This window comes from Salvia hispanica, chromosome 6 (genome assembly GCF_029641045.1).
Source record: "Salvia hispanica isolate PSC_SH4W2 chromosome 6, Shi_PSC_v1, whole genome shotgun sequence".
Taxonomy (NCBI): Eukaryota; Viridiplantae; Streptophyta; class Magnoliopsida; order Lamiales; family Lamiaceae; genus Salvia; species Salvia hispanica.
Genome location: NC_142697.1, coordinates 13,684,169 through 13,707,724, shown reverse-complemented (window position 1 = coordinate 13,707,724; position 23,556 = coordinate 13,684,169). Strand labels below are relative to the sequence as shown.

General features: G+C 36.6%; 5 protein-coding genes, 1 long non-coding RNA gene and 1 pseudogene across 9 annotated transcripts; 4 read left to right on the top strand and 3 right to left on the bottom strand.

Annotated features, from left to right (window-relative positions):
* Positions 1 to 1,445: 1,445 nt before the first annotated feature.
* On the top strand, positions 1,446 to 2,424 carry LOC148923255 (uncharacterized). The gene is made up of 2 exons (XR_016132419.1): positions 1,446 to 1,504; positions 2,153 to 2,424. It is a non-coding gene; the product is annotated as an uncharacterized LOC148923255 (long non-coding RNA).
* Positions 2,425 to 6,250: 3,826 nt separating this feature from the next.
* LOC125206237 (carboxylesterase 1 pseudogene) lies at positions 6,251 to 7,464 on the top strand (annotated as a pseudogene).
* A 2,822-nt stretch (positions 7,465 to 10,286) lies between these two features.
* Positions 10,287 to 12,031, top strand: LOC125205401 (putative F-box protein PP2-B12). Of its 3 annotated transcripts, XM_048104297.2 has the most exons (4): positions 10,287 to 10,662; positions 11,167 to 11,285; positions 11,373 to 11,408; positions 11,490 to 12,031. In XM_048104297.2, exons 1-4 carry the CDS (start codon positions 10,372 to 10,374, stop codon positions 11,866 to 11,868), a joined length of 825 nt encoding a protein of 274 aa, XP_047960254.1. In that variant the 5' UTR covers positions 10,287 to 10,371; the 3' UTR covers positions 11,869 to 12,031. The 3 variants fall into 3 exon arrangements, with proteins under 3 accessions (XP_047960254.1, XP_047960256.1, XP_047960253.1); XM_048104299.2 differs by lacking the exon at positions 11,373 to 11,408; XM_048104296.2 differs by having other exon boundaries at positions 10,288 to 10,662; positions 11,373 to 12,031.
* Positions 12,032 to 12,143: 112 nt separating this feature from the next.
* On the bottom strand, positions 12,144 to 13,428 carry LOC125205400 (NADPH-dependent aldehyde reductase 1, chloroplastic-like). The gene is made up of 3 exons (XM_048104295.2): positions 13,195 to 13,428; positions 12,733 to 13,109; positions 12,144 to 12,670 (listed from the first exon to the last, which is right to left on the bottom strand). The coding sequence occupies exons 1-3, from the start codon at positions 13,420 to 13,422 to the stop codon at positions 12,289 to 12,291; spliced, it is 987 nt and encodes a 328-aa protein (XP_047960252.1). The 5' UTR covers positions 13,423 to 13,428; the 3' UTR covers positions 12,144 to 12,288.
* Positions 13,429 to 14,710: 1,282 nt separating this feature from the next.
* Positions 14,711 to 16,331, bottom strand: LOC125204700 (putative GPI-anchored protein At3g06035). Its single transcript, XM_048103410.2, has 2 exons — positions 16,197 to 16,331; positions 14,711 to 15,290 (listed from the first exon to the last, which is right to left on the bottom strand). Exons 1-2 carry the CDS (start codon positions 16,270 to 16,272, stop codon positions 14,809 to 14,811), a joined length of 558 nt encoding a protein of 185 aa, XP_047959367.1. The 5' UTR covers positions 16,273 to 16,331; the 3' UTR covers positions 14,711 to 14,808.
* Positions 16,332 to 17,606: 1,275 nt separating this feature from the next.
* On the bottom strand, positions 17,607 to 20,463 carry LOC125207384 (RNA-binding (RRM/RBD/RNP motifs) family protein). Of its 2 annotated transcripts, none has more exons than XM_089060524.1 (8): positions 20,189 to 20,463; positions 20,016 to 20,113; positions 19,867 to 19,918; positions 19,134 to 19,219; positions 18,372 to 18,462; positions 18,230 to 18,305; positions 17,993 to 18,071; positions 17,607 to 17,899 (listed from the first exon to the last, which is right to left on the bottom strand). In XM_089060524.1, exons 1-8 carry the CDS (start codon positions 20,361 to 20,363, stop codon positions 17,750 to 17,752), a joined length of 807 nt encoding a protein of 268 aa, XP_088916650.1. In that variant the 5' UTR covers positions 20,364 to 20,463; the 3' UTR covers positions 17,607 to 17,749. The 2 variants fall into 2 exon arrangements, with proteins under 2 accessions (XP_088916650.1, XP_047962653.1); XM_048106696.2 differs by having other exon boundaries at positions 19,134 to 19,204; positions 20,189 to 20,462.
* Positions 20,464 to 21,519: 1,056 nt separating this feature from the next.
* LOC125207791 (putative microtubule-binding protein TANGLED) lies at positions 21,520 to 23,401 on the top strand. The gene is made up of 4 exons (XM_048107274.2): positions 21,520 to 21,700; positions 21,972 to 22,099; positions 22,231 to 22,286; positions 22,409 to 23,401. The coding sequence occupies exons 1-4, from the start codon at positions 21,608 to 21,610 to the stop codon at positions 23,197 to 23,199; spliced, it is 1,068 nt and encodes a 355-aa protein (XP_047963231.1). The 5' UTR covers positions 21,520 to 21,607; the 3' UTR covers positions 23,200 to 23,401.
* Positions 23,402 to 23,556: the final 155 nt, after the last annotated feature.

Sequence of the window (23,556 nt, the reverse complement as noted above, 5' to 3'; positions counted from 1 at the left end):
GTACGGTATAAGCGGTATAAGCGCTGTTTCATATCTTATTACATTTTTTTTAGTTATTTATCTAAACTATTAATTACTATTAATTTTTTTTTTCGTGAAGGGCAACAGGATTCAAGGGACATTCCCTGCATTTTAGGGAGTACAAAATAAGTTTAGAGAACAAATTAGGAATGATCAATCGTTTCTACTTGCTTTTTTTTTGGAAGAAATAGAGTCCAGACTCTTATTACAAACCATTGTTAATATGCATTTTATTTTATTTTATTTTATTTATTATTATTATTATTATTATTTATCATTTTTATAATCATCTAAAAAATTAAAAAATTTAACCTATTTTCTTAGTATATTATTGTAATGTGTGAAAGTACGTATGTTGCAATCATTACATTCTATATTTACCTACTAAAATTTGTGTGTAATATTTTTGTATTTTATTGAAGATTGTTAAAAGACTTTGTTAATATTGATTTTATAAATTTCTATTTTTAATGCATTATAATTTGATATTATATACTTTTAAAATGAAATACAATGTGTCGTGCATCGCACGGGGTAGATACTAGTTTTCTTAATTTTCGACCTCCAACCCATTTGAACTAATTTAAATTTTCTCAATTCTCAGGTCGTTACAATTAACCGACTAGATTTATATGATTTATTTTATTAAATTAGGAAATGAATCCGTTTGTATTTATCTAATAATCGATGATATTGTAGATTCATCTATACATATGTAAAAGGCGAGTTTTGGGCCTTTTTTAAAATATTTATAAATTGTGAGCTTCAAATTTGAATATTTATAAAAGTGCATAATCAATGTATCATTATAAGAAAAAAAAAACGTCATTTGTGATTCAACATTTAAATTCCACAATTAATATTACACTACCTACGTTATAATGAAAAAGTGTCATTATAGCTTTGACCACTAATCTATTTTTAAATTTAATTTTCAGTTTTGTAACTTATTTATCACATTTAAATGGGACATTTTTAAGTTTTGAATTTGGAAGGTAAAATGCATTTTTCATTATAAATGGAGAAAGTGAAAAGTCATGGAAAGAATCTATTTTGGGCCTTTTTTGAAATATTTATAAATTGTGAGCTTCAAATTTGAATATTTATAAAAGTGCATAATCAATGTATCATTATAAGAAAAAAAAAACGTCATTTGTGATTCAACATTTAAATTCAACAATTAATATTATCCTACCTACATTATAATGAAAAAGTGTCATTATAGCTTTGACCACTAATCTATTTTTAAATTTAATTTTCAGTTTTGTAACTTATTTATCACATTTAAATGGGACATTTTTAAGTTTTGAATTTGGAAGGTAAAATGCATTTTTCATTATAAATGGAGAAAGTGAAAAGTCATGGAAAGACATCTATTTTTTACTATAAATATGTTGTTAGCTAGATTTTAATCCTCACATTCCTATCATTTTTTCATCATATTCTTTGTTGAACGTTTTGCAGAAATTTGAATGGATTTTAGGTATTTTTCTTACTCTTCGTCAATATTGCTTTAACATGAAATCAGTTTTCTATATGATGATTTTTTTTTGATTTGTTTAACATGAAATCAATTGAAGTTGTGCATATTTGAATTGATTTTAGGTAATTTTCTTACTCTTCGTCAATATTGCTTTAACATGAAATCAGTTTTCTATATGATGATTTTTTTTTATTTGTGTATTAATAATGTTTGTTTTGCAACCCCAATCCACCAATTTTTTCTATCTTTTGTGGTTGGAGAATTTTTTTTTTCTCTTTTGTTTTATTAATATGATTTTTACTATTCTAAATTCACATGTCGCCTTTAATTTCCCATGACTTTATGCACTCTTCATTTTTTTTAATAATGTATTTGATGTTGCTTAAAATTTTGATCTTATATCTTTAAATCTACTAATTTTGAGGATTTTGATTTTTTAAAAATATTTTTTAAACCTACTAATTTTAGTAGGTTATATTTAATATAGTCTATGAATTTCTTCTTTCTATTTTCCTTGACAATTGCAGAACTATTACTATGTTTTATCTTACAAGAATTTGAAAGTTTTTTATATATGTAAGTTTTAATGGTGGTTATGGTGTAAAATATCATTATATGTTCTGTAATCTTTACTCTCTTCTATTTCAGGAACAAAAATCAGACCTCCAAGAAATGGTATACAAAAGACTTGAACAAGCGAAAAAAATCTAACCTACTGCGCGAGGAAGAAAAGCAAGCGTGGATATAGGAAAACAAAAATATAGCATAAAACATTTAGTTTATTATTAGTTTATATTTCTTTATTTAAGTGTAGTGAGCTAAGGTTATAATTTTTTTTAGCTTTAACAATATGCTTAGATATAAAATATTGTTATATTCTTATTGATTTTTTTATAACATTAATTTGTGATTTATTTTGACTATTTTAGCATCCATCACTAATTTAAGTTTGGCATGTTAATTTTAACTTTAATTTCATTGATTTTGCGTTCTTAGCTTGAAGTTCGCTTGGAATTTTTACTAATTAACTACTATTTTTTTATACTGATAAGTAGCTTACGAAATAAAGTAATTTTGAAGTAAATGACTAATTTTCCTGTCCAGTGTTTAATTGTGTTCATTTGTTTCATTACTATCATATTTACATATTTTATGATATTTTTGGAACTCTCATGAGCCATCTAATTTGTTTTCTAATACAAGAATATTATAATAATACATCACTAAATATTTCAATGTGTAAAATAAAACTTAGGAGCTCCTACAATAAAATTTAGGAGCTCAACAATTATATTTCTTATATCTTGATGTGGTGTTTTACTATTTATTGAACTAAATATGTTCAGAGTGTATGTTAACTGTATGTTAACTTTGTTAACATAATTTAATTATAATTATTAAAATAAAATATATATTTGTTTATATATGATAACTTTATTTATAATAGAGATCTAACAATGTTCTAATTAATTCATTCTACTTTATTTCAAAACTTATTTAATTTTGTTCATTAAATAATTTAAAATTAAAGTGAATAAAATAAAATGTCGTGCATCGCACGGGTGTGAAACTAGTTGGAATAATGTCCTAGCGCAATGTAGATAATGCACTCGATACGTGGTTATAATGTTATCAAATTTTCGAATCTTCAAATCACATGCTACACAATTGACAATCCTTAAAATCACAAAAAATTTAAATTTTATATAAATCTCTCTATTTAAATTATATTATCGCATATCATATAGTACCAAAAAAGGTAATTTTACTAGGATTCTAACAAAATCTGTATAGCATAGTTCGGATAAATAAATTTGAACGAATAATGTTATTTGTATATATCTATAACGAACTACAGTATAATGCTCTTAATTGCATTGCTAGGATACCCAAGTCAATGTACATAATTCTTTAAGTTCAATCTATATAAAGCTAAAAAAAAATATACTCCCTTCGTCCGCTATTAGAAGTCTCGGCTCACTTTTACTACAAACAATAGATAGGTCTCACATTTTATTAACTCATTATAGAAAAAAGTAATTAGAGTATTGTTAATAGAAAATCGAACCCACCTTGTTATAGAGTAAAAAGTTATTTAAAATAGAAATAAACTATTTTTATAAAATATTGTGATTTGTGATTAATTATTTTTAATTCATTAATTAATTTATAATTTAAATAAAATGTTTGAAAATATTTTAGTTTGTGTATACCACCAGTTTAATTCTAGTGAATAGTAAAATGTGGGTTACATTTATTAAATATTAAAATAAAACGAAATATTTATTGAGGAACTACGAAATATTTAATAGCATATAGGAAGGAAGGAGTATTAAGTTAGGGTATCCACATCCGTGCTTTTGGCAAGAGCACTGAAGTGGGTCCGGACCCATTTTTACTCCCTGCTCTTAGGCAAGAACACAACACCTACATCCATACTCTTCCGCAAGAGCATACTCAAAGGTCCCACCATTCTATTATTCAATTTAATTCAATTATTAAAAACATTTTCAAATTATTAAAATGCATTAAAAATATAAAAATTACATAATTAAATTCTAAAAAATAAAAATTACATAAATGAAATCCTAAAAAATAAAAATACATAATTAAAATCCTACAAATTAAAAATTCAATAATTAAAGACTAAAAAATACCCCCGTGGAAGACTAGTCATCTATCCCCAATGTTCTTCGGAGACCCCGTATCATTGCCACATGTGTTGCAAGTTGGTCGGGAGTCATGTTAGACTTATCGGTCGCATTGAGTTGATCCAAGAGGGCCCACAACAAGTTGGTCGGGGGTTGAGGTGGCACAAAGTGAGCGGGACTGGGAGCGGGATCGGGGGCGGATGGAGTCGGGGCGCGACGGTGGTTGGTCGTCGCCTTCTTCCTTCCTCGCGTCTGGCAGGAACTGCTCGGGCCAGACTCGGGGCTACCCAAGTTAGTTCCGGCAAGCTGGGTAGCCACATCATCGGAGGCACCGTCGGATAGGAATACTGACCTCGACCGTTTGCTGGAGGAGCTGGAGGAGGATACTACGCCTCCCTTATACTTCGGATGATGGCGCGACTCCTGCCAACAATTGAGGTACTTGAACGGTTTCAAATTCATGGATTGGTAGGTCGTCAAGGCGGCACTGATGATATCGAGCTCGCTCTTGCCACTCCCCGCCGACCACTCTTCCTGGAGGTAATACCCCTGGAACTTTTGGATTTCGTCGTTGGCTCTGTTTATGGCATTGCCCACCATACTCTCATTGCGATAGATGGTTCTAGCCGGGCGGTTTTCATTGTACCGACAAGAAACGCGCCACCAAAACCTATTCTCGGTTTGGTTCGTACCAACCTCGGGATCTTCGGAGATGATCATATAGGCTTTGAATAACACTTTCATCTCCGCCGGAGTGTACAGGGTTCAGGTGCCACGAGTAGGAGGAGGAGGAGCAGTAGGAGCAGTTTGAGAGCCGCCCGATTCGGGTTCGGACATCCACCCTTACCGCCCATCGAGGGAATCTTGGTCGTCCACCGGGTAAGGCCGGTAGCCACCCGGTACTTGAGAACCTTGGGTTTGAGGAGGGGCCGAGAATTGCGTTTCCGGACTAGGGAATGGCTCTGATTAGAACCAATCGTGGTTCCAACCGCGGGAGCCGAAGGGGTGATGGCCGGTGTGGGACTTTTTTTTGTAAGAGTGAAGTGAAAGATTGAGAATTGATGAGAGAATTTAGATGAGAATTGTGTAGTGTAGTGTGAAATTTTTGGTGTGGAAATGGGGGTATTTATAGATGAAAAATGTGAATTTTGAGAAAAAAAATGAAAAAAAAATTAAAAGTGGGAAGAAAACGGATACTCCCTCCGTCCCACTTTAGAAGTCCCGGTTTACCATTTTTGGGTGTCCCACTTTAGGAGTTCCGGTTGGAATATTCCATAAATGGTATTAGGCCCCATATTCCATTAACTTTTTTCCACTCACATTTTATTATAAAACTAATATAAAATAGTAGGACTCACATTCCACTATTTTTTTTTTACTAACTTTCCTTTACATTTCTTAATACCCGTGCCGAACTCAACCGAGACTTCTAAAGTGGGACGGATGGAGTGTAATTTTTTTATTTATTTTTGATTTTTTAAAAATTAAAAACGAATATTTTTTAAAAAAAGAGAAAATTTGAAAATGCCAATGGCTATGCCGTTAGTCAATCCTGTCGCGCCACGTCTGTGTGCTCGCTGGCACGGACGTGCTTATGCATTGAGCAGCGCCGTGCCAGCGACGAGAGTGCAGCGGCGGCAGCGGTCTGTCGCGCCGCGGCACGAACGTCGTCCGTGCCAGTGAGCACCGCTGCGGATTCTCTTACTTCATATGATTTACTCCCTTCGTTCCTTAGTAATAGAGTCATTTTGTCATTTTGGTACGTTCCATAGTAATAGAGTCATATCCCTTTTTAGTAAAAGTCAACACATTTTTCCACACTACTTTACTCTCTTTTACCTTTTTTCTCTCTTCATCTCTCTATCTTTTTTCATTTCACACTTTATTCTCCCTCTACTAAATTCACCTAATACAATTTTTCTTAATTTTCGTGAAAAAAAAAAATTTATTTGGCCGCCAATCACGACTGCATTTTTTCTTGGTTCCCAAGCCCAAAATGGGGCTGCCAATCGCTTTCGACAACTGCATTTGCTTTGTTCCCAAGCCCAAAATATTCCAAGTACATAATTAATCCATTGATGCACATATATACAGTTCTCCTCCTCACTCATATAAATCATAATCTCATTCTCATTCTCATTCTCATTCATTTAATCCCATCTGTAGACTAGAGGATAATATAACCCAGCAATGTCAGAAACCCAAGCCATTTCCGATTCCGACTTTTACACCAAGATTGGCCTCAGGAAAAACTCCGACGGTTCCTTCACACGCATCAGGCCAATAGTTGATGAGACGCCGGCCTGCCCCGATCCACCTCTCTCAGTTCCCATCCTCACCAAGGACGTCCCTATCAATCCACAAAACAACACGTGGGCCCGTCTCTATCTCCCCCGATCCCAACTCCAATCCTCCACCAAGCTTCCACTCATACTCTTCTTCCACGGCGGAGGCTTCACCGTGGCCAGCGCAGCCTCATCCTTCTTCCAGACCTTCTGCTCCGAGATCACCCTCCACCTCCACGCGCTCATGGTGTCGGTCGACTACCGCCTCGCGCCGGAGCACCGCCTCCCCGCCGCCTACGAAGACGGCATGGAGGCCCTGCTATGGCTCAAATCCGGCGACGAGTGGATCACCGACCACGCCGACCTCTCCAACTGCTACATCATGGGCAACAGCGCGGGCGGTAACTTAGCGCTGCACGCGGGACTGCAGGCGTCGCGGCGCGTGGAGGAGGTGGCGCCGGTGAGGATCCGAGGGCTGATCCTGCACCAGCCTTTCTTTGGCGGGGTGGAGCGGACAGCGTCGGAGATTCGGCTGGCGGAGAATGAGATAATCCCGTTATATTCGACTGATATAGGTTGGGGTATGGCGCTGCCGATTGGGGCTGATCGTGACCACGAATTCTCGAATCTTCGTAAGGGATTATTCTTGGAGGTGGATAAGGTTGTGAGTGAAGGGTGGAGGATTTTGGTGTCGGGAAATGAAGGTGACCCCTTGATTGATCGTCAAAGGGAGTTGGCCAAATTGTTGAGAGAGAAAGGTGTGAGGGTGGTGGAAGACTTTAGAGAGGAAGGCTATCATGGGATTGAGTTCTATGACCATTCCTTCACTCTTTCACTCTGTCCTATTTTGAAGAGTTTCATTCTTGGTGTTTAAGTTTTTATTGTACTGTTTTCAGTTTTTTTTTTTTCCTATTTACTCTACTTCCATATTAAATAATATGTTTGTTGTTTGGATTAAATTTGATGTATTATTGGTGTTCATCAAGGTAGTTTGGAACCAAATGAAGCAAACTTTTTTTAGTAAGTACTAGTAGTAGTTCTTATTATTGTTGATTAATTTATTTCTATAATTTTATGTGCATTCTCTTGTACTTGTAGATTTTCATTTTTTTTATTACAACATACACACAAAGGAAAACATCCAATTATTGGTTGTGCAAATTTGATTTGTCTGTTACTCCATACTATCGTAATAATTGGCAGAATGGGCTTGATAGATCAATAAAGGAGGCTGAAGATATTACTTCCTCAGTCTCGTAAGAATATGCACTCTTTTGTTTTTAGTCTGTCCTACGATAATATGTACTTTCTAATTTTAGAAATTCTTTTCTCTTCATTGAGATGGACTCGTTCTCTACTAACAATACTTTAATTACTTTTTCCTTCTACTTCTTTCTTATTTTATTAATTTTGTATTAAAATCCGTGACGATCCCTAGTGTATATTCTTTGGGGATGGATGGAGTAATATTCTAATGTGAAAATTTGACTTGATTGACAAAATGGAATAGTCCGATACAACGTGGCGCAATGTTTGAACAGAATATGATATTCCTAGCCATGTGCTTCACATATTATTCAGTACCATATCATATATTTAATGTTATCGTGTTCAACTTCGTAATTTGTAGTCATTGCTCAATTCATGCATTTTTACTTTTATTTCACGGCCCAAACGGACTAACCCAAAATTTAATTGGATCAATTGATGCGTCTATTCGTATCTTAGACTGCTATATTATCCAATAAAGCTGTTCGAAAATCCAATGAATCCTTAATAGAATGAAAATTAGGGAGAAAGATAGTGTGTTTAAAATTAAAAAGGCTTTTTGTTTAAGAATGAGCAATCAAAGTGTGAAGAGTATGGGATTTGACGTGTCTCGCATACTTTTGCAAACTCTTTTCTTCTCATTCTTCACTACTCTCAGCTTTCCAATGCCTTTTTTTTGCTTAATTAAACGCTTCTTTATACTAGCATTGGTTTATGCTCACAGCTTTCAGTTTTTACCCAGTTTTTGTGGAAAAGCCCACCCTTAATTGCGAAGCTTTCATCTATACAACTTAGCCTCGAAGACAACATATATATGCCGCTCTAATATCACTGTCTATTTCTAAATTACTAGTATATTTTAATTTGTGACATGACTGTATATTTTAATCAGTTTTACATTAACTTCACATGATCTGTCCCTCTATTAAAAAATTATTGTCTTTTCTTTTTTAGGCAGACCCAATTATAAACAAACAACTTTTTATAGTCATCGATATTGAATGAATAAACATCATATGGACTATATATCGTTGCAAATACTACGACAAAAGATACTACTACATATTAGTAAAGTGTAAATACGTATTTAATTTATAACTAATTCTAATGCTTGATGTTCAGAGACTGGTAATAGTTGTCTCTACTCTTTAGTATTTTCAAGATTGGATTACTATTATTTAGATTTTCCGTCTAATTACTGACGAGTCTTTGCAAAAGAAAATTTCTTAAAAAAGCAAAATCAGAATCTAAACCAATAAAAGTATTAGGAGCTTTTTGTTGATTCTCGCTTTCCATTCTACTTCACTTTTATCATGCCGTGTAAATGAATTTATTGCCTATTTGCATTACCTTCATTGTTAAGTTATAATAAGTGAATAAATGCATGCCTTTATAAGTCAAAAAATTATATTATTAATCAATACGGAACATCAACCGTTGGCACTGTGTTGAAATTTTCTATTGACATTTTCTAACAGTTTAAATCATATTTTGGAGTTTGTATAATATTTAGAGTTTGCAATTAATTACGGTCTTAATCAATACAATATATATGTCTGATCTATTTATCGTCGTATATTTATCATTTACTATATTCTAAATTTTATAAGAACTATTGGGATTACCATAAACAGGCTTTGGAAAATTTGATCTCCGATCCAAAAGCAAAATTAAGAGAAAGAAAATGTTACAAAATGAACCAATTTCATTTCAAAGTTACCATTGTTTTATTTTGATGACATATAGACATAAATTAATTAAGTTTTATAGTAGTACTAATTTTTAGGCTAAAAATAAATTTGAAGCAGCTATATTACTCTTTTTAGAGTAACAAAGAAATTGAATCTGCGCACCGTCATTACCTAAAAACGGAATGCTTGGTAACTTTATCGGCCAACTGTCTTCCAATTCAATTGAATCAAAATTCATTTCAACCAATGTATGTATTAAAACTTTCTTAGTGCTAGACTTCTTGTCGAAGGAATATTAATTCGAATAAAGGTTAATTTCTTTTTCTTAGTTTAGAAGGTAGGCGTCTAATTTAAACATTTTGGTCGCTCATAATTTTATTATTAGGGTTACACTGTCATCTAGAAAGTCAACTTTCATTTCTTAGACTTTATATAAATATTTTATATTTTACTGATATTAGTATAATTGTTCATTAAAGTAATCAGACTAAGACTGAGTCGATATATTACATTTTCTGTCAAATATAGTAAATAGTATTTCAATTGAAATGTACCATATTTGAAATCGGGATCGTATTTGCAAATGTATCAAAATTAAATGCAAATTGATTTCACTTATCCCATTTCTCCAATATTATATTATGTTTTAAAATTAAATGGGTTCATCACTACATATATACGTATATTTTTTTATTAGGGTTACATTGTCACCTAGAAAGTAACTTTGATTTCTTCAACTTTATAGGAGTATTGGATAAAGGTAAGTGTAACAAAAAAAATTAAATGCAAATTCTTTTCACCTAACCAATTTCTCCAACATTATATTCTATTTAAATATATGTCTGCCCAATTTCATCACACCATGTATATATTTATATATATATGCAGCGGTGGCATAGTTTGAGTAACTGCACGAAGATATTTGGCACGATTTCTACAAAAATCTAGAGAGAAGAGAAGAGAAGAGAGATATGGCGGTGGAGAGTTCGAATGACATCTACGCCCTCCCAGAGGACTGCCTAGCCACCGCGCTGTCGCTCACCAGCCCTAAGGACGTTTGCCGCCTGTCGGCGGTCGCTTCCACATTCCGATCCGCCTCCCAATCCGACACCGTTTGGGCCCGCTTCCTGCCCTCCGATTACCTACACATAATTTCCCGCGCTCTTGACGGCGGCGATTCACTGCTTTCGAATTTTCATTCCAAAAAGGATCTCTATCTCCACCTCTGCGATCACCCCCTTCTCATCGACGATGGCCGCAAGGTATGTCGGTTTGTTCGTCGCTCACTTTTCTCGTTTATCATGATTTAATTTTGGATGCAATTGCGTGCCTGGACTTTTGCGATGATTTCCAAGCTATTGGATATGATCGTCTGCTGGATTATGCTACTGCGCTTCCAAATTTTCTTATCTGTGCGATTTCGCTGCTATCTATAGTTGAAAATGATTACATCCTCATCAGGATTTTTAATTATTAGGCGAAGAGAAATTATAATTAATACTCACATTTTTGTGATTTTTGGATTCTGTTTAGAGTGAGCTCGGATTTTCTGCTTCAGATTGGTTTCATTTGCATCTAACACCAATTTATTGTGGTTGATTGAAAATTTTCTAGGTCTCTTAATGGGGTTTACCTGAGGGAAATTCTAGATTACATTTTCTGTAACACTGCATTTTTTGTGTGGTCTTTGAGTTTCTCATGCTAGGCTTTTGCTACATCAAGTTTTATTGTTGTTTCTGACATGCTTTCTCTGTATCATTAAACAGAGTTTTCAATTGGAGAAGCTGAGTGGTAAGAAATGTTGCATGCTATCTGCAAGGGACCTCTCCATTGTGTGGGGAGATACTCCTCAATACTGGCGATTTCTCAGTCTCCCTGAATCCAGGTAGTTATCTAAATGCCTCTAATTATCAGTTAAACCCAAAATCGGGCTTTTCGCTAAATGGATGATACTTACCCTCATTCATATTAGGTTTCCGGAGGTGGCAGAGCTCCTCGACGTTTGCTGGTTCGAAATAAGAGGGAAGATAGAGATGAGCATGCTATCTTTGGGCACTAATTATGCAGCATACCTTGTGTTCACTTGCAGGTCAATGGTACATGGTTTTGATCATCAATCTGCAGAAGGTTATGTGAAAGTGAGTGGGAGTGAAAGTGAGAAACGTAGTGTTTGTTTGGATCCAGATGGAGCACGGAAGCGTAGGCACCAGCTTGTACCGAGACGTGTAGGATTGTTCTACCGCCGCTTAACTCAAATGCGGAACCCGGAAGCCATGCTACCAGAGGAGGAGCCTGAGGACCCGAAGCAGAGAGGGGACGGGTGGATGGAGGTAGAATTGGGAGAGTGTTTTGTAGAAGAAGGGCAAGATGGAGAGCTGGAGGTGAGCGTGATGGAGGTCAAGGGCGGCCATTGGAAGAGTGGCATCATTATACAAGGGATTGAGATTAGACCTAAAGAGAGTCAGTAGATAGATGCTTGTAATGTCTGAATTTCTGAAAAATCTTGATCAATGATCATAGTGAATTTATGTAACCTTTTTTTTGTGGTGATGTTCCGAGTTATATTTTGTTGTAGTGTCCTGTTCTCTGAACTCGTCTTTTGTTGAAATTTCGACAGTAACTTATTGGGAAGAGTATTTTAATAGCCTATGAGTATTGTGTGCAGTGTTCAGTATGATTCTGACAAGGCACAGCACAAACCGGATTTCACATGTGATTTTATCTGGCAAGTGGCCAAAGCAAAAGATCGAACTACATATACAAAAGTTTATTTAGGTGAAACCCATTTGTTGTGACTACTTGCATCATAGTCTACATTACAACACACATACATATCTATAAGTATAAAGCGGTACATAAGGTAGCAGCCAAAAGCACAGTTGAGCGGATCAGCCATTGACGATTGATCCTCCATTAGGGTGGATGACTTGGCCCGTTATGTAAGACGAATCGACATTGCAAGCAAGAAACACGTAGGCGGGCGCCACCTCGTGAGGCTGCCCCGCCCTCCCCATGGGCACCTCTTTCCCGAAGCTGGCGCTCTCATCCTCTGTGAAGGAGGATGGAATGAGAGGCGTCCAAATAGGGCCCGGCGCCACCCCGTTCACGCGTATCCCCTTATGCACCAGCTGCAGCGCAAGCCCCCGCGTGAAGGCCACGATCGCCCCCTTGGTCGCTGTGTAGTCCAGCAGCTTCGGGTTCCCTTTATAAGCAGTCACTGAAGTCGTGTTGATGATGCAGCTCCCCTCCTTCATGTGCTTCAAAGCATGCCTGCAAATACCAATTCAATATTTCGATTTGGTTTGGTTAAAAAAAATCGGAACGGACCGGACCTGGTGGTGAAGAAGTAAGAGAAGATGTTGGTCCTGAAGACCCTCTCGAGGCGGGGCTCATCTATCTCCTCGACGGAGCCGGCCTCGTACTGTTCGGCAGCGTTGTTGATGAGGATGTCGATCCTGCCGAAGCTGTTGACGACCTCGTCGACGACACGCTTGCAGTTGTCGTCGTAGCCGAGGTCGGTGGGTATAGCGAGGGGGTCCTTGGCGTCAGCGTGCTTGGCCTTGGAGAGCATGTTGACCGTGTCGCTCGCGTCCTTGTCCTCTTGCCCCTTGACGTAGGTGAAGGCCACCGTGGCGCCCTCTAAAGCGAAGCAGTGCGCCACGGCCCGCCCAATCCCGGAGTCCCCTCCGGTCACTAAGGCCACCTTCCCCTGCAAAACAACAAATCAAGCCAATTTTGGTTTATCCGAAATATTAAATATATAGATATCTATGATGGATAGATAGGATACGAACCACGAGCTTGTTGGCAGGCTTGTAGTGGTGAGTGGCCGCACGGGGAGTGGGGTCCATGAGGTGCTCTTTTCCAGGCTGAGCATCCTGTTTCTGGGGAGGGAATTGATTGTTGCCGGAGGCCATGGATCGTAGTGGTTTTGGAAGAATGTGGGGTTTGAAAGAGAATGTGAGTGGCGGATTTAGGAAGAAGACGAGAAGGGGAGAAGAGCATAATTTGTAGAGGAGCATGGGATGGAGCGGTGGAGGAGGTGGCGCTACAAATAGGGATTAGGATGAAAACGTGGCAGAGGAATGTGTGTAGAGCGGACACGTCGGCAGCGTCCGACGTCGGGAATGAGATTTAGATGGGTTCCACCGATAATTCTCTTCAAATCCTTATCATCCACTACCAAATGATCATAATCATGCATGTGATATGAGTACTACTAAATGAGTAGCATCGCAATTCCAAGTACGTTTGGATATAACAAAAATAGATTAAAAAATGATGTTGAATGCAACTAAAAAATGGTTTAGGGACGATGGATTATAAATTATCTAAGGAGCCCCTATCAATGTCGAAGAGATTGACTCAATTGAGGATCAAATTTCCTAATTCCCAAATGAGCCCGCCCATATCTAAGCAAAGAGATTGAGGATCAATTTCCATAATTTGGAGAGCCATTCCACATTATTCCACTTCCATAATTGAGGATCAAATTTCCTAATTCCCAAATGAGCCCGCCCATATCTAAGCAAAGAGATTGAGGATCAATTTCCATAATTTGGAGAGCCATTCCACATTATTCCACTTCCATCACGGATAGTAAGAGTATCTTGTGCACGTATCAGCGCCTACGAGCACAGATTGTGCTCACAATTTTTTAGCATTGTGGTGTGCTTGGTAATTCTAATCATGTGGGATCGGTAGTCCACATCCGAACTCTACATTAGTATGATATTATCCGCTTTGGGCAAAGTTCTCACAATTTTGCTCTTAGAATATTTCCTAAAAAATCTTATACTAATGGAGTTGGAATAACCCATTTATATGCTTGCAACTTTTGCACGGGATATTGTTTGCCCTTACATATTCTTTTTATGCACGGGATATTGTTTGTGTTTCCCCTTACATATTCTTTTTATGTATTTTTCGTCAGCTAATTTTGCTTTATCTCTTTTATAGTTTTTTCCAAATTATATTTGGATACATTTTTCTATCAAATAAATAAATAGATTAGAAAATTTAAAAAATGACATAAAGTAAACAAAATGGTTTATACGCTTCATTTTAATTCAAAATATATAATTTATTATTGCCATCTTCTAATTTGTAGAAATTGTAGACTACGGTTCTTCCCCTCGTCTATCCGACTTCACTCGCACTTTTGCAATTTCCTCTTATATCTCTATCGTCATTTGTTGGTGCACTTCCCATACCCGTTGCTCTACGAACTCTTTACCGGGTTAGTGCCATGTTGATTGAGCCCACAACTGCTGATTTGGCAGATGAGAGGATAGCAAAATGGAAAGTACATAAAACAACAAACTAGTTTTATATTGAAATGCAATTCTCTAGAGTGCGTACGGTACATACACAGTTTTACTTCACCAAATACAGATTATGCAACTCCATTAATACACAAAAGCCAGAGATAGTAGAAACAGAATAGACAGCCCATAATAACGGGTTAGACAACGATGAGCTGTGCTGGCAAAGCTACCTCCATGAGTGTTCGTGGTCAGCACCAAGACGGTCCAATCGTCCTCCGTCCCTATTCCTGCCCCGGTGAACTTGGAGTCGTTCAAGTACTTTGCGTTCTGAGACTGCGTGTAGTTTGTTAGGACCAGCGTCGCTGTCCGTTTAGGCACGCACACCGGCAGGATCATCCCATCCGTTGTCGTGTTCACGTCTACCTTGCACTTGCTCAGCACGGCCGGGTAGTCCGACATGAGCTGCGACTGCATGGTCGCCCCCGTGCTGGACCCACAGCTCTTGTCCTCCATTTTGTCAGCTATCTCATCAGCCACGCAGTCGGCCTTGTCGTGCTTCACCAGTGCCGGAGCGTTGGCTGAAGTCCTGAAACTGTTGATTCCTTGTAGTAGGTCCTGTTCTTCTGCACATATATGTCCTCATTTTATTCTATCTTACAGTCTACACCCCAATCTCATATTGGATGTAAATAAACGCGCTAAAATCACTAGTAACAATAAAAATTTTAGAATGAAAACAAAAAAAAAAAAAAAAAAAAAAAAGGCAAAAGGGCATAATTCGCATAGCATCATAAGTCATAACATTGTGCATGATTAAAGTAATACTCTATGTGTCACTTGTTAAGTGACTCATTTCCATTTTCTACACTCTCTCTCTTGCTTTTTTTTCACCGTACTTTTTCATTATATTTACTTTATTCTTTCCACTTAACTAATACTCCCTCCGTCCGCCATTAGGAGTCTCATTCATAGGTGTCACGGGTTTTAAGAAGTGTTAAGTAAAGTGAGTGAAAAAAAGTTAATGGAATTGGGGTCTCACTTGTATATATTAGTTTTAAATGAAATGTGAGTGGAATGAGTTAGTGGAAGGTGGGACCCTATTATCATTTATGGAAAAAGTGAATCGGAACTCCTATTCGCGGACGGACTAAAATGAAAAAACGGGACTCATATTCACGGACGGAGGGAGTAAAACTCTATTTTCTTAAAACCTATGCCGGAAAGTAATGTCTCACTTAAGGAGGGAACTTGTACATCGAATACGCAATTAAACACATATTGAAGATGGGGAAAATCAAAACAAGTCTTCGAAGATGATTTGCTAAAGATGTTCCACTTAATTTCTAGTTGTACCCAAACTAAAATACAGAAGAAAATATACAATGTATAAACTCTAAAAGTTGTGTAGAAAGTGAATGCAATATCAGTAAAACCTGTGTCTCTTTGAGTAGTAAAAAACAAAATCATGAGTAGTAAAGACCATCAGTCCTCAGATGAGATAGAAAGAGAGAGGGAGTAGAATTAATTACCATCAGAGCGTACTTGCAGAGAAAAGAGCAAGAGGAAGGCATGAAGCAGCACAAGACGAGTTCCAAAACATTCCATTTGTTGCTGTGTGAGTATACAAAGAAAGTTATTGTTGCAGAAAATGAAGAATTGAAAATGGGAAAAGGATTGTCAAGTAAAACTAGATTGAGAAGAGGCAGCTTTCAACACGTTGCTTGCATGCAAACTACACACCTCAACTCCTCACACGTCTTCGAATCGCCATTTTTCACTCTACACATATTAATATAACATATCTCTTACGAAATTATATAATTAATTCCATACTCGATTAAAGAACTTCTGGGACAATACCCCAACTTTTAAGAATGGAAATCAATGTGGTCAAAATAAACTGTTCGGATTAGTTTTATTTTTACATTAAATTTTAAATACTATTGTATCAAGAAATACAACCTTTGGTCCAAATTTAATTACACCCTCGTATCCTTAAATTTTGTCATAGTCCAAATTCTCATCAAATTTGATATAATTCAAAAACTAATTACCAAATTACGAAATTTTGGATTTTCTTTCATCAAATTCTCACTATTTAAGATTTCTATGAAAATTGACATGATATTTGGGAATGCAAATATGAGAAAAAAATTGTTCCAAACTGACATGCCAACCATATCAATTTAAACTTTGACGTACTTTTTGCCGAAATTTCTTATTTCTCACAAATTTATAAAGTGGTCACAAATTTTAAACTTGGACCTTGTACCAAATTTCTCACACTTTGACGTTCCAACCATATCAAAACTATCATAGCAAAATTTAAACTAAGTGTCAAATGATCAAAACAAGATTAGTATGTGGTACTTTTTTCGTTTTTAGTAAACTGCAAAATTAGTATATAGTGAATGCATGTTGTATATTTATTGCATACCATGAAATAAATAGCACCACATATTTCTGGTCAAAGACTTAATTTCTTGAGGAAACTACTTAAATGGTCCATGAATTTTGCATTTTGCACGTTAATAGTCTATGGACTTTAAAAATATTATGAGTAGTCTCTGGACTAAAGTGTAATCACATTCATAATACTTTTTCACTATTCATCACAATTTTGCAAAAAAAAAAAGTCCAAAAGGCATAAGTTCAAATGTCATTTAAACTTAGGTTATTTGATCTTTTAGTTTTTGGTTGTTTGGATGTTAATTATGGATTATTACAACTTGTCATATGTTGATTTTTTATGGTTAATTGAGGATGTTATGACTTGTGATTGAGAAATTTTAGCTTTGAATGTCATGTAATGAGTAGGAATACTTAGATTTTTTTTAATCGAGTATTATACCTTTTTTTCAGGATTGGACATCAGAGTTAGATAATCGGTTTTATCTATCTTACTTTACTTTCTTTTTACTTTAACTACTCCCTCTGTCTCATAAAAATCTAGGCATATGCATCAAAACATACTATTCACTCAAATTTTACAGGAGGTGGGTAGAAACAGGTATACCAAACGTTAAAATGCTGCTTTATGCAAAAGAGAGAGTGATGGATCCTCATCCAACCATTGCGCCAATCAGCTCCTCCTTCCGTCCACATGACTTCTGCCATGCGATGCTGACCGCCTGGAAGAAGAATGTCCAGCGTGTTTGTGGTGTTTCTCCGACCTACTTCTCTCATCCAAGTCAGAGGAGCCACTTCTTTTCCTTCTCGGTGGATCTGGGATCTAAATCAAATAGTAGTAGTCAATAATAAAAGTTTCAATCAAAATGGACACACGAACGACACCATCCTGTGCACAGCTCCTTATTTTGCTTACCTGAAAGCGGGACATATATCTTCCTTCGGGAGGTGGTGGTATGCCCAGCCTCTTTAAGTCATCGAATGGAATTTGCCTCCTGTTTTCTCACGAAAAGTATGTTAACAGATTTAGTTAACGACATACTATGAGTTTAGCAAACAGAGGTGTGTGGTAGCATGCCTATTCTACTGGTTATAACCATTTAATTGACAATGACAAATAGTCTAAAACAAAAATAGGCAAATATAGACATACAGTGGAGCCCGGAATGGTCTTTCTCGTCCTCCGAATCGAAGTTGCCCTGATTCTTTCTTGCCACCAAGACCCCCACCTATCGAACAAGGTACAGTCAAGCTCCCAGAATATAAAACACAGCAAAAGAAAAGGTTTGGCTTACCTAGCCTTCTAGGAATCCAACCAGGCATCAGTTGCTGCCTATTGTAATCAACTATGATTTCAGAACCATCAATATAAGTATGATGAGCGTCCTACATATAAAAGAAAATAAGCTAGCTCACTAAATCACAAATGAACATCAATGGATAACATAATGTTGTGGTACAGTTTGATCACTATAGATTTGCACGCAACCATGAATATTGATCAAATCCACACATTAAAATTCTAGTATACTCTTCTTCCATATGTAAAACTAATGAAAACTTACACAAAATCTAAAGGTTGTAAGGAATACACATTTGATCTTAGTATTCGTCATGAAGTATGATAAAATTAAGGGATCAATAGGACAAAGGGTTTAGGATGCGTCTGAGAAACGTGGGCCAGGACTTACCACATTATATGCGCTATATGCACACCTGACACCACAAGGGGCATCATTAAACAATATTAAAATCATGGTTAGGATATTATAAACAATAATAATATGATGACATCCAAGTTTTTCAAGAACGTTTTGAGTGTACTATTTTTATCTCTCTTTCCCCATGTAAAAAGCTTCTGGTTAGTGGTTACTACAGTGTTCTATTTTTATCCCTGCATGTGGTGATTGTTTGAGGAAAACCACTAAGATTCAGACGACTTGGAGGTGCACTAACTCTCGTCACGCGCGCGCGCGCACACACACACACACATAAATAAATGGGCATCCAAAGAACTCAAACTAAGACCAGGATGGTATAGAGAAAAAGTCATGCACCTTGTATGCTCGACGCATGTCCTTCTCAGTTTCAAATTCAACAAATGCATAACCACGTGAGGCACCCGTCACTGAAGAGAAACAATCTACAGTGAGCTGGTTATTTATGTGGAATATGGAAACAAAGAAGCACATAGTAAATAAAAAACATTGCCAGTCATCCCTCAAGTATAGAGTTCATCCACAGTGAGCTGTAATTATGTGGAATATAGAAACAAAGAAACACATAGTAGTAAATAAAAAACATTGCAAGTCATCCCTCAAATATAGAGTTCATCCATCCTAGAAAAACCAATTCCAGTTCCTACTTTAGATAATGCCAGCATTCTATCAGTTATTGCCCTAGTAATCTTCTTTGAGCACAAATAAGACACTCACCAAGTAGTTTGTAGTCATACAATATTTCGATTACCTAGTCGCAAAACAACCAGCTGATTTGATAAGGCTAAGTTTGATGTATAAACCTGATTATTCAGCCAACACATTGAATTGCTTCGTAAAGAAGCCTAGTAGCAGTTGGGGATACAATCAGTAGGAGAGACACGCAATTTCACATGCCAAGATTAAGAGACTAATGAATGGAATTTAACTACCAGAGGCACATAGCTGTTCGTCAAATTTCGCGTAGATTACTAGTAAATCTGAAAAGTGATTATAGTTTAGCCAGAAATTCGCTTGCTCTTACTTGAAAAAGCAACAGAAAAACTAGAATTTGAATGAAAGGAATTTGTACCTATGTCCCTGACCAACCGTAAGTTCTTGACACGCCCAAAATCGCTCATAGCCTGAAAAGGGGACCAACGGAAGAACCCAAGCTTATTGCACAGCAACACCAAATCGACATTTAAGCTTCCAATTCAATAAAGGAACAACATGAAATACCTTGCGGAGAGTGTCATCGGTGGTGAGATGAGAGAGACGGCCGACAAAGAGAGTGCAATAAGGATCGCCGGTGACTTTAGGGTCCCCGAAGGGGTCATCTGCAAGAACGATTTAAATAAATTAATATCGGCGCGATGAGATGAATTAGGAATAGGTAGGGTGAATTTGATTACATAGGGCTGCTTTGGAGCAAAGGAGAGCTCTGTAGACGCCGTTGTCGTGGGGAAGAATGTCGGTTCCGTCAATGCTTCCGGCTTGGATAGGATGGTACTCATCCGAGTAGAATACTGAACTTAGACTACTGCTGCTGCTGCCACCGCCGTCTCCGCCACCGCCGCGGCGGCTCATTTTCACGATCCGGCCTACGTATACGTAATTCTAGCTTCCAGCTTAATTGTAGAAAATGGCGTGATTTTTCAATCAACTTTTGTACCTTTAATTTTTTTTTTCAGAAACCCCAATTTTAAAATAGCAAGATTATTTGGTTCGTTCATGCGTTTTCTCAAAAAAAATGAAAATGGTTCAATATAAAAAATAAAATGGTAATGACATTTTGAAAAATCATTGCTATCCTAAAAATGGATTAAACTGCAATGCATAGTTTGATATGGGATTAATTAGGATTAAACTGCAATGCATAATTAGGGGTTAATTTCATCTCTCAAAATATGGGATCGAAGCATAGCGTATTTTTCAGAATATAAGAGATTTCTGATTTTTTATCTTTTTCCTATTATTTAATTTCCATCTATGATCAATGGACTAAACTACCTCTCTCGTATTTTTACCTAAACTCTAATAAATTAGCTGATCATTTATGAGATTTATCAATTTTTTGAATATCTTCTCTTTTAATCATTTCCATCTACAAATGATATAATAATATTAAAATATTGATAAATCAATTGAAATATTAAAATGATATAATAATATTAAAATATTAGAATTGAGATAAAAATATGAAAAGGGTAGTTTTGTCCATTTATAAATAATGGGGAATAAATAATAGTAGGAAAAAAGAATAGAAAAAGGATAGTATAATAGATTTGGAATGATTTTGAATTTTATCTTGATATTAATCATATATTTAACCCAATAAAAATTTAATAATTTTCTAAGTTTACATACATTTAATTTGAAAAGGAATTTTCTTAACATGTACATTAATTTATTTAAAATTCATTTAAATTCTTGAATTGATTTTAAATACTATAAAATACCTAAAGTTCAATTTGTATAAATATATTTAAATATTAAAAAAGTATTTATGGTCTTTCATAAAATTTCAAAAATAAACATTTTGACAAACTAAAATGCACATTTAAAGTTGGGTAACGGTGAATCCTATAATAGCGCACTAATTTAGAAGAAACGGTCAAAGTGGATTAATTAGAGAGTACGTTTTATAAACGTCGTTGTCTCTCCTTTCCCACTAATGAATCCGACCGTTGGGACAAGCTCATGAGTAGTATCCGTTACATCAAAAGTAGTATTGCAATTCTACAAATTTCAGCTATAACCAGAGAGAGAGAGAGAGAGAAAGAAAGGAAATTACAGCCCAAACACACCTCGTTTTTGATTTGGGTGAAATAATGGTCGCACGAACCCCACCAAAGCAGCACCACAAGCTTGCGGTGGTGGCGCCGCCCATCAGTCCCACTCTCCTCCGAGAAACCGTTAACAAGGTATACATCTTTGTGTTAATAATGATTTTTAGTGTAAGAAGTGGCAGAGTGATATTGAATTCCATATATTTAACATTCAATCTTCAACTAATTCACTAGCAATTCACATATATGCTTGATTATATGCCATTTGCAGTTCCAAAATGTTGAATTAACATGTGTGATGGGTGGAAAATCAAAATTTAAAGTTGGGCCTGTGATTGCTTATAGCTTTGATATTGTAATCACAAAACATATGAATGCCAATGTTGTTTTTATGTTTGATTTGAAGGTGGATCGATGTATGGCTCGGCTGCAAGAGCTTCAACACACAGTGACAGTCTCCGATTTGAGTTTGAGTCCTCGCAGTTATAGAGGGCCAATGCCAACAAGCCTACGCTGTAAACAGGATTCGTTCAGGTCAGTACTATTTTCTCCTCCGCTTCTTGTATTCATATCATCACATGGCTTGTGCCTTTCAATCTAAATTTTGGAGATCATATAAAATTTCAAGGCTATGCCTATGAATAACATCAAATTTCAAATTCAAGGTTAAAGAATGCTAAATCTCGAAGATCCCCTCCTGGAAAGCTTCCAGTAAGTAAAGGTTGTTTGTTTTTACCTCTCTCTCTCTCTATTTCTCTCCTTACTCCTAATATCCATCAAAAACTTCATTTGGTCTGCCTCTACGTGAACATTTCACACCCTTTTAAAATTGTACATATGCAGAGGAATGGCGAAAAATGTCGTTGCCAGCAATGCTATTGGGAGAAACAGTTGGAGAAATCCTACAAGCAACACAGTTTGCCAGAAACCTAGTCGAGGCAGTGTCCTCCAAGCCCCAAAAACCAGTAGACGACGAGCCAAAAACACCGCTGACAAAGCAGACGCCAGACCTGGAAAACTCCAGTCTGCATGCACGTAGAAGGAGGGAGAAGCAAGTTGTGCAACAGAAAGAATTGCACAATGCCCCCCCTCCTTCTCTAAGACGAGCCAAGTCCAAGATCAACTTCAAGGTCTCGCCCTTGCAGAACAGAGAGTGTGACAAGGAAAACTGCCGGTACATAGCTAATAGAGTCTCACCAAGGAATAGGCCATGGGTGAGGAAGACTGTCCTATTTCCAAATCCTTTGTTTTTGTCATCTCCCACATCACAGCATCACAAGTTTGGCAAGACAAAGTCACCCATGATTACAAAAAATCGACAAACTCCACATAGGTTCTTGATCAAGTCCCCTCCTCCTCCACCTGCTGCTGCATCCTCCAAGTTCCAAGTGAAAATCAGAAGCCCTCCTCTTTGTATTTCCCCAACACGAGGTGCTGAGAGGGCGTCATCAGCTGCAGCAAGGCTGAGAAGATCATTCTCGCCTTCGAGGCTAGCCAGCAAGCTCGTGTCGCCACTGAAAAGCAGAAAATCCTTGCCACAGAATAGGGAGTTGATGATGAAGAAGACAATGGGTGGATTGAAACAGTGGCCTACGTCTTTTTCAATGCGATTCTCCTCACCTCGGAGAGTTTGAAAGTACATATGTTTCTTGATTTCTTTCTTCTATGTTGCAGATAGATATATTCTCAATGTCATCACAGTATGCATTTTTTTTTCTTTGTAACGTTTTTCTTGATATATTCTTTCACAATTTGATGTCGTCATCATGTCTGAACAGTACACTCGGCACTTTCTCAACGAATAAACAAATATACATAGTAGTATTTTCTGGAGAATTTATTAGCAAAGTCAAATTTACTAAGAAAACCTCATCATAATAGCACAAAAATATGAAGTACTCTCAGCAAGGCAAAAAAGCTCATCATAATAGCGGTAGTGATGATTTCTCCAGCCACAGTGCATAATAGCAGTACATAGCTTATCACGTTTG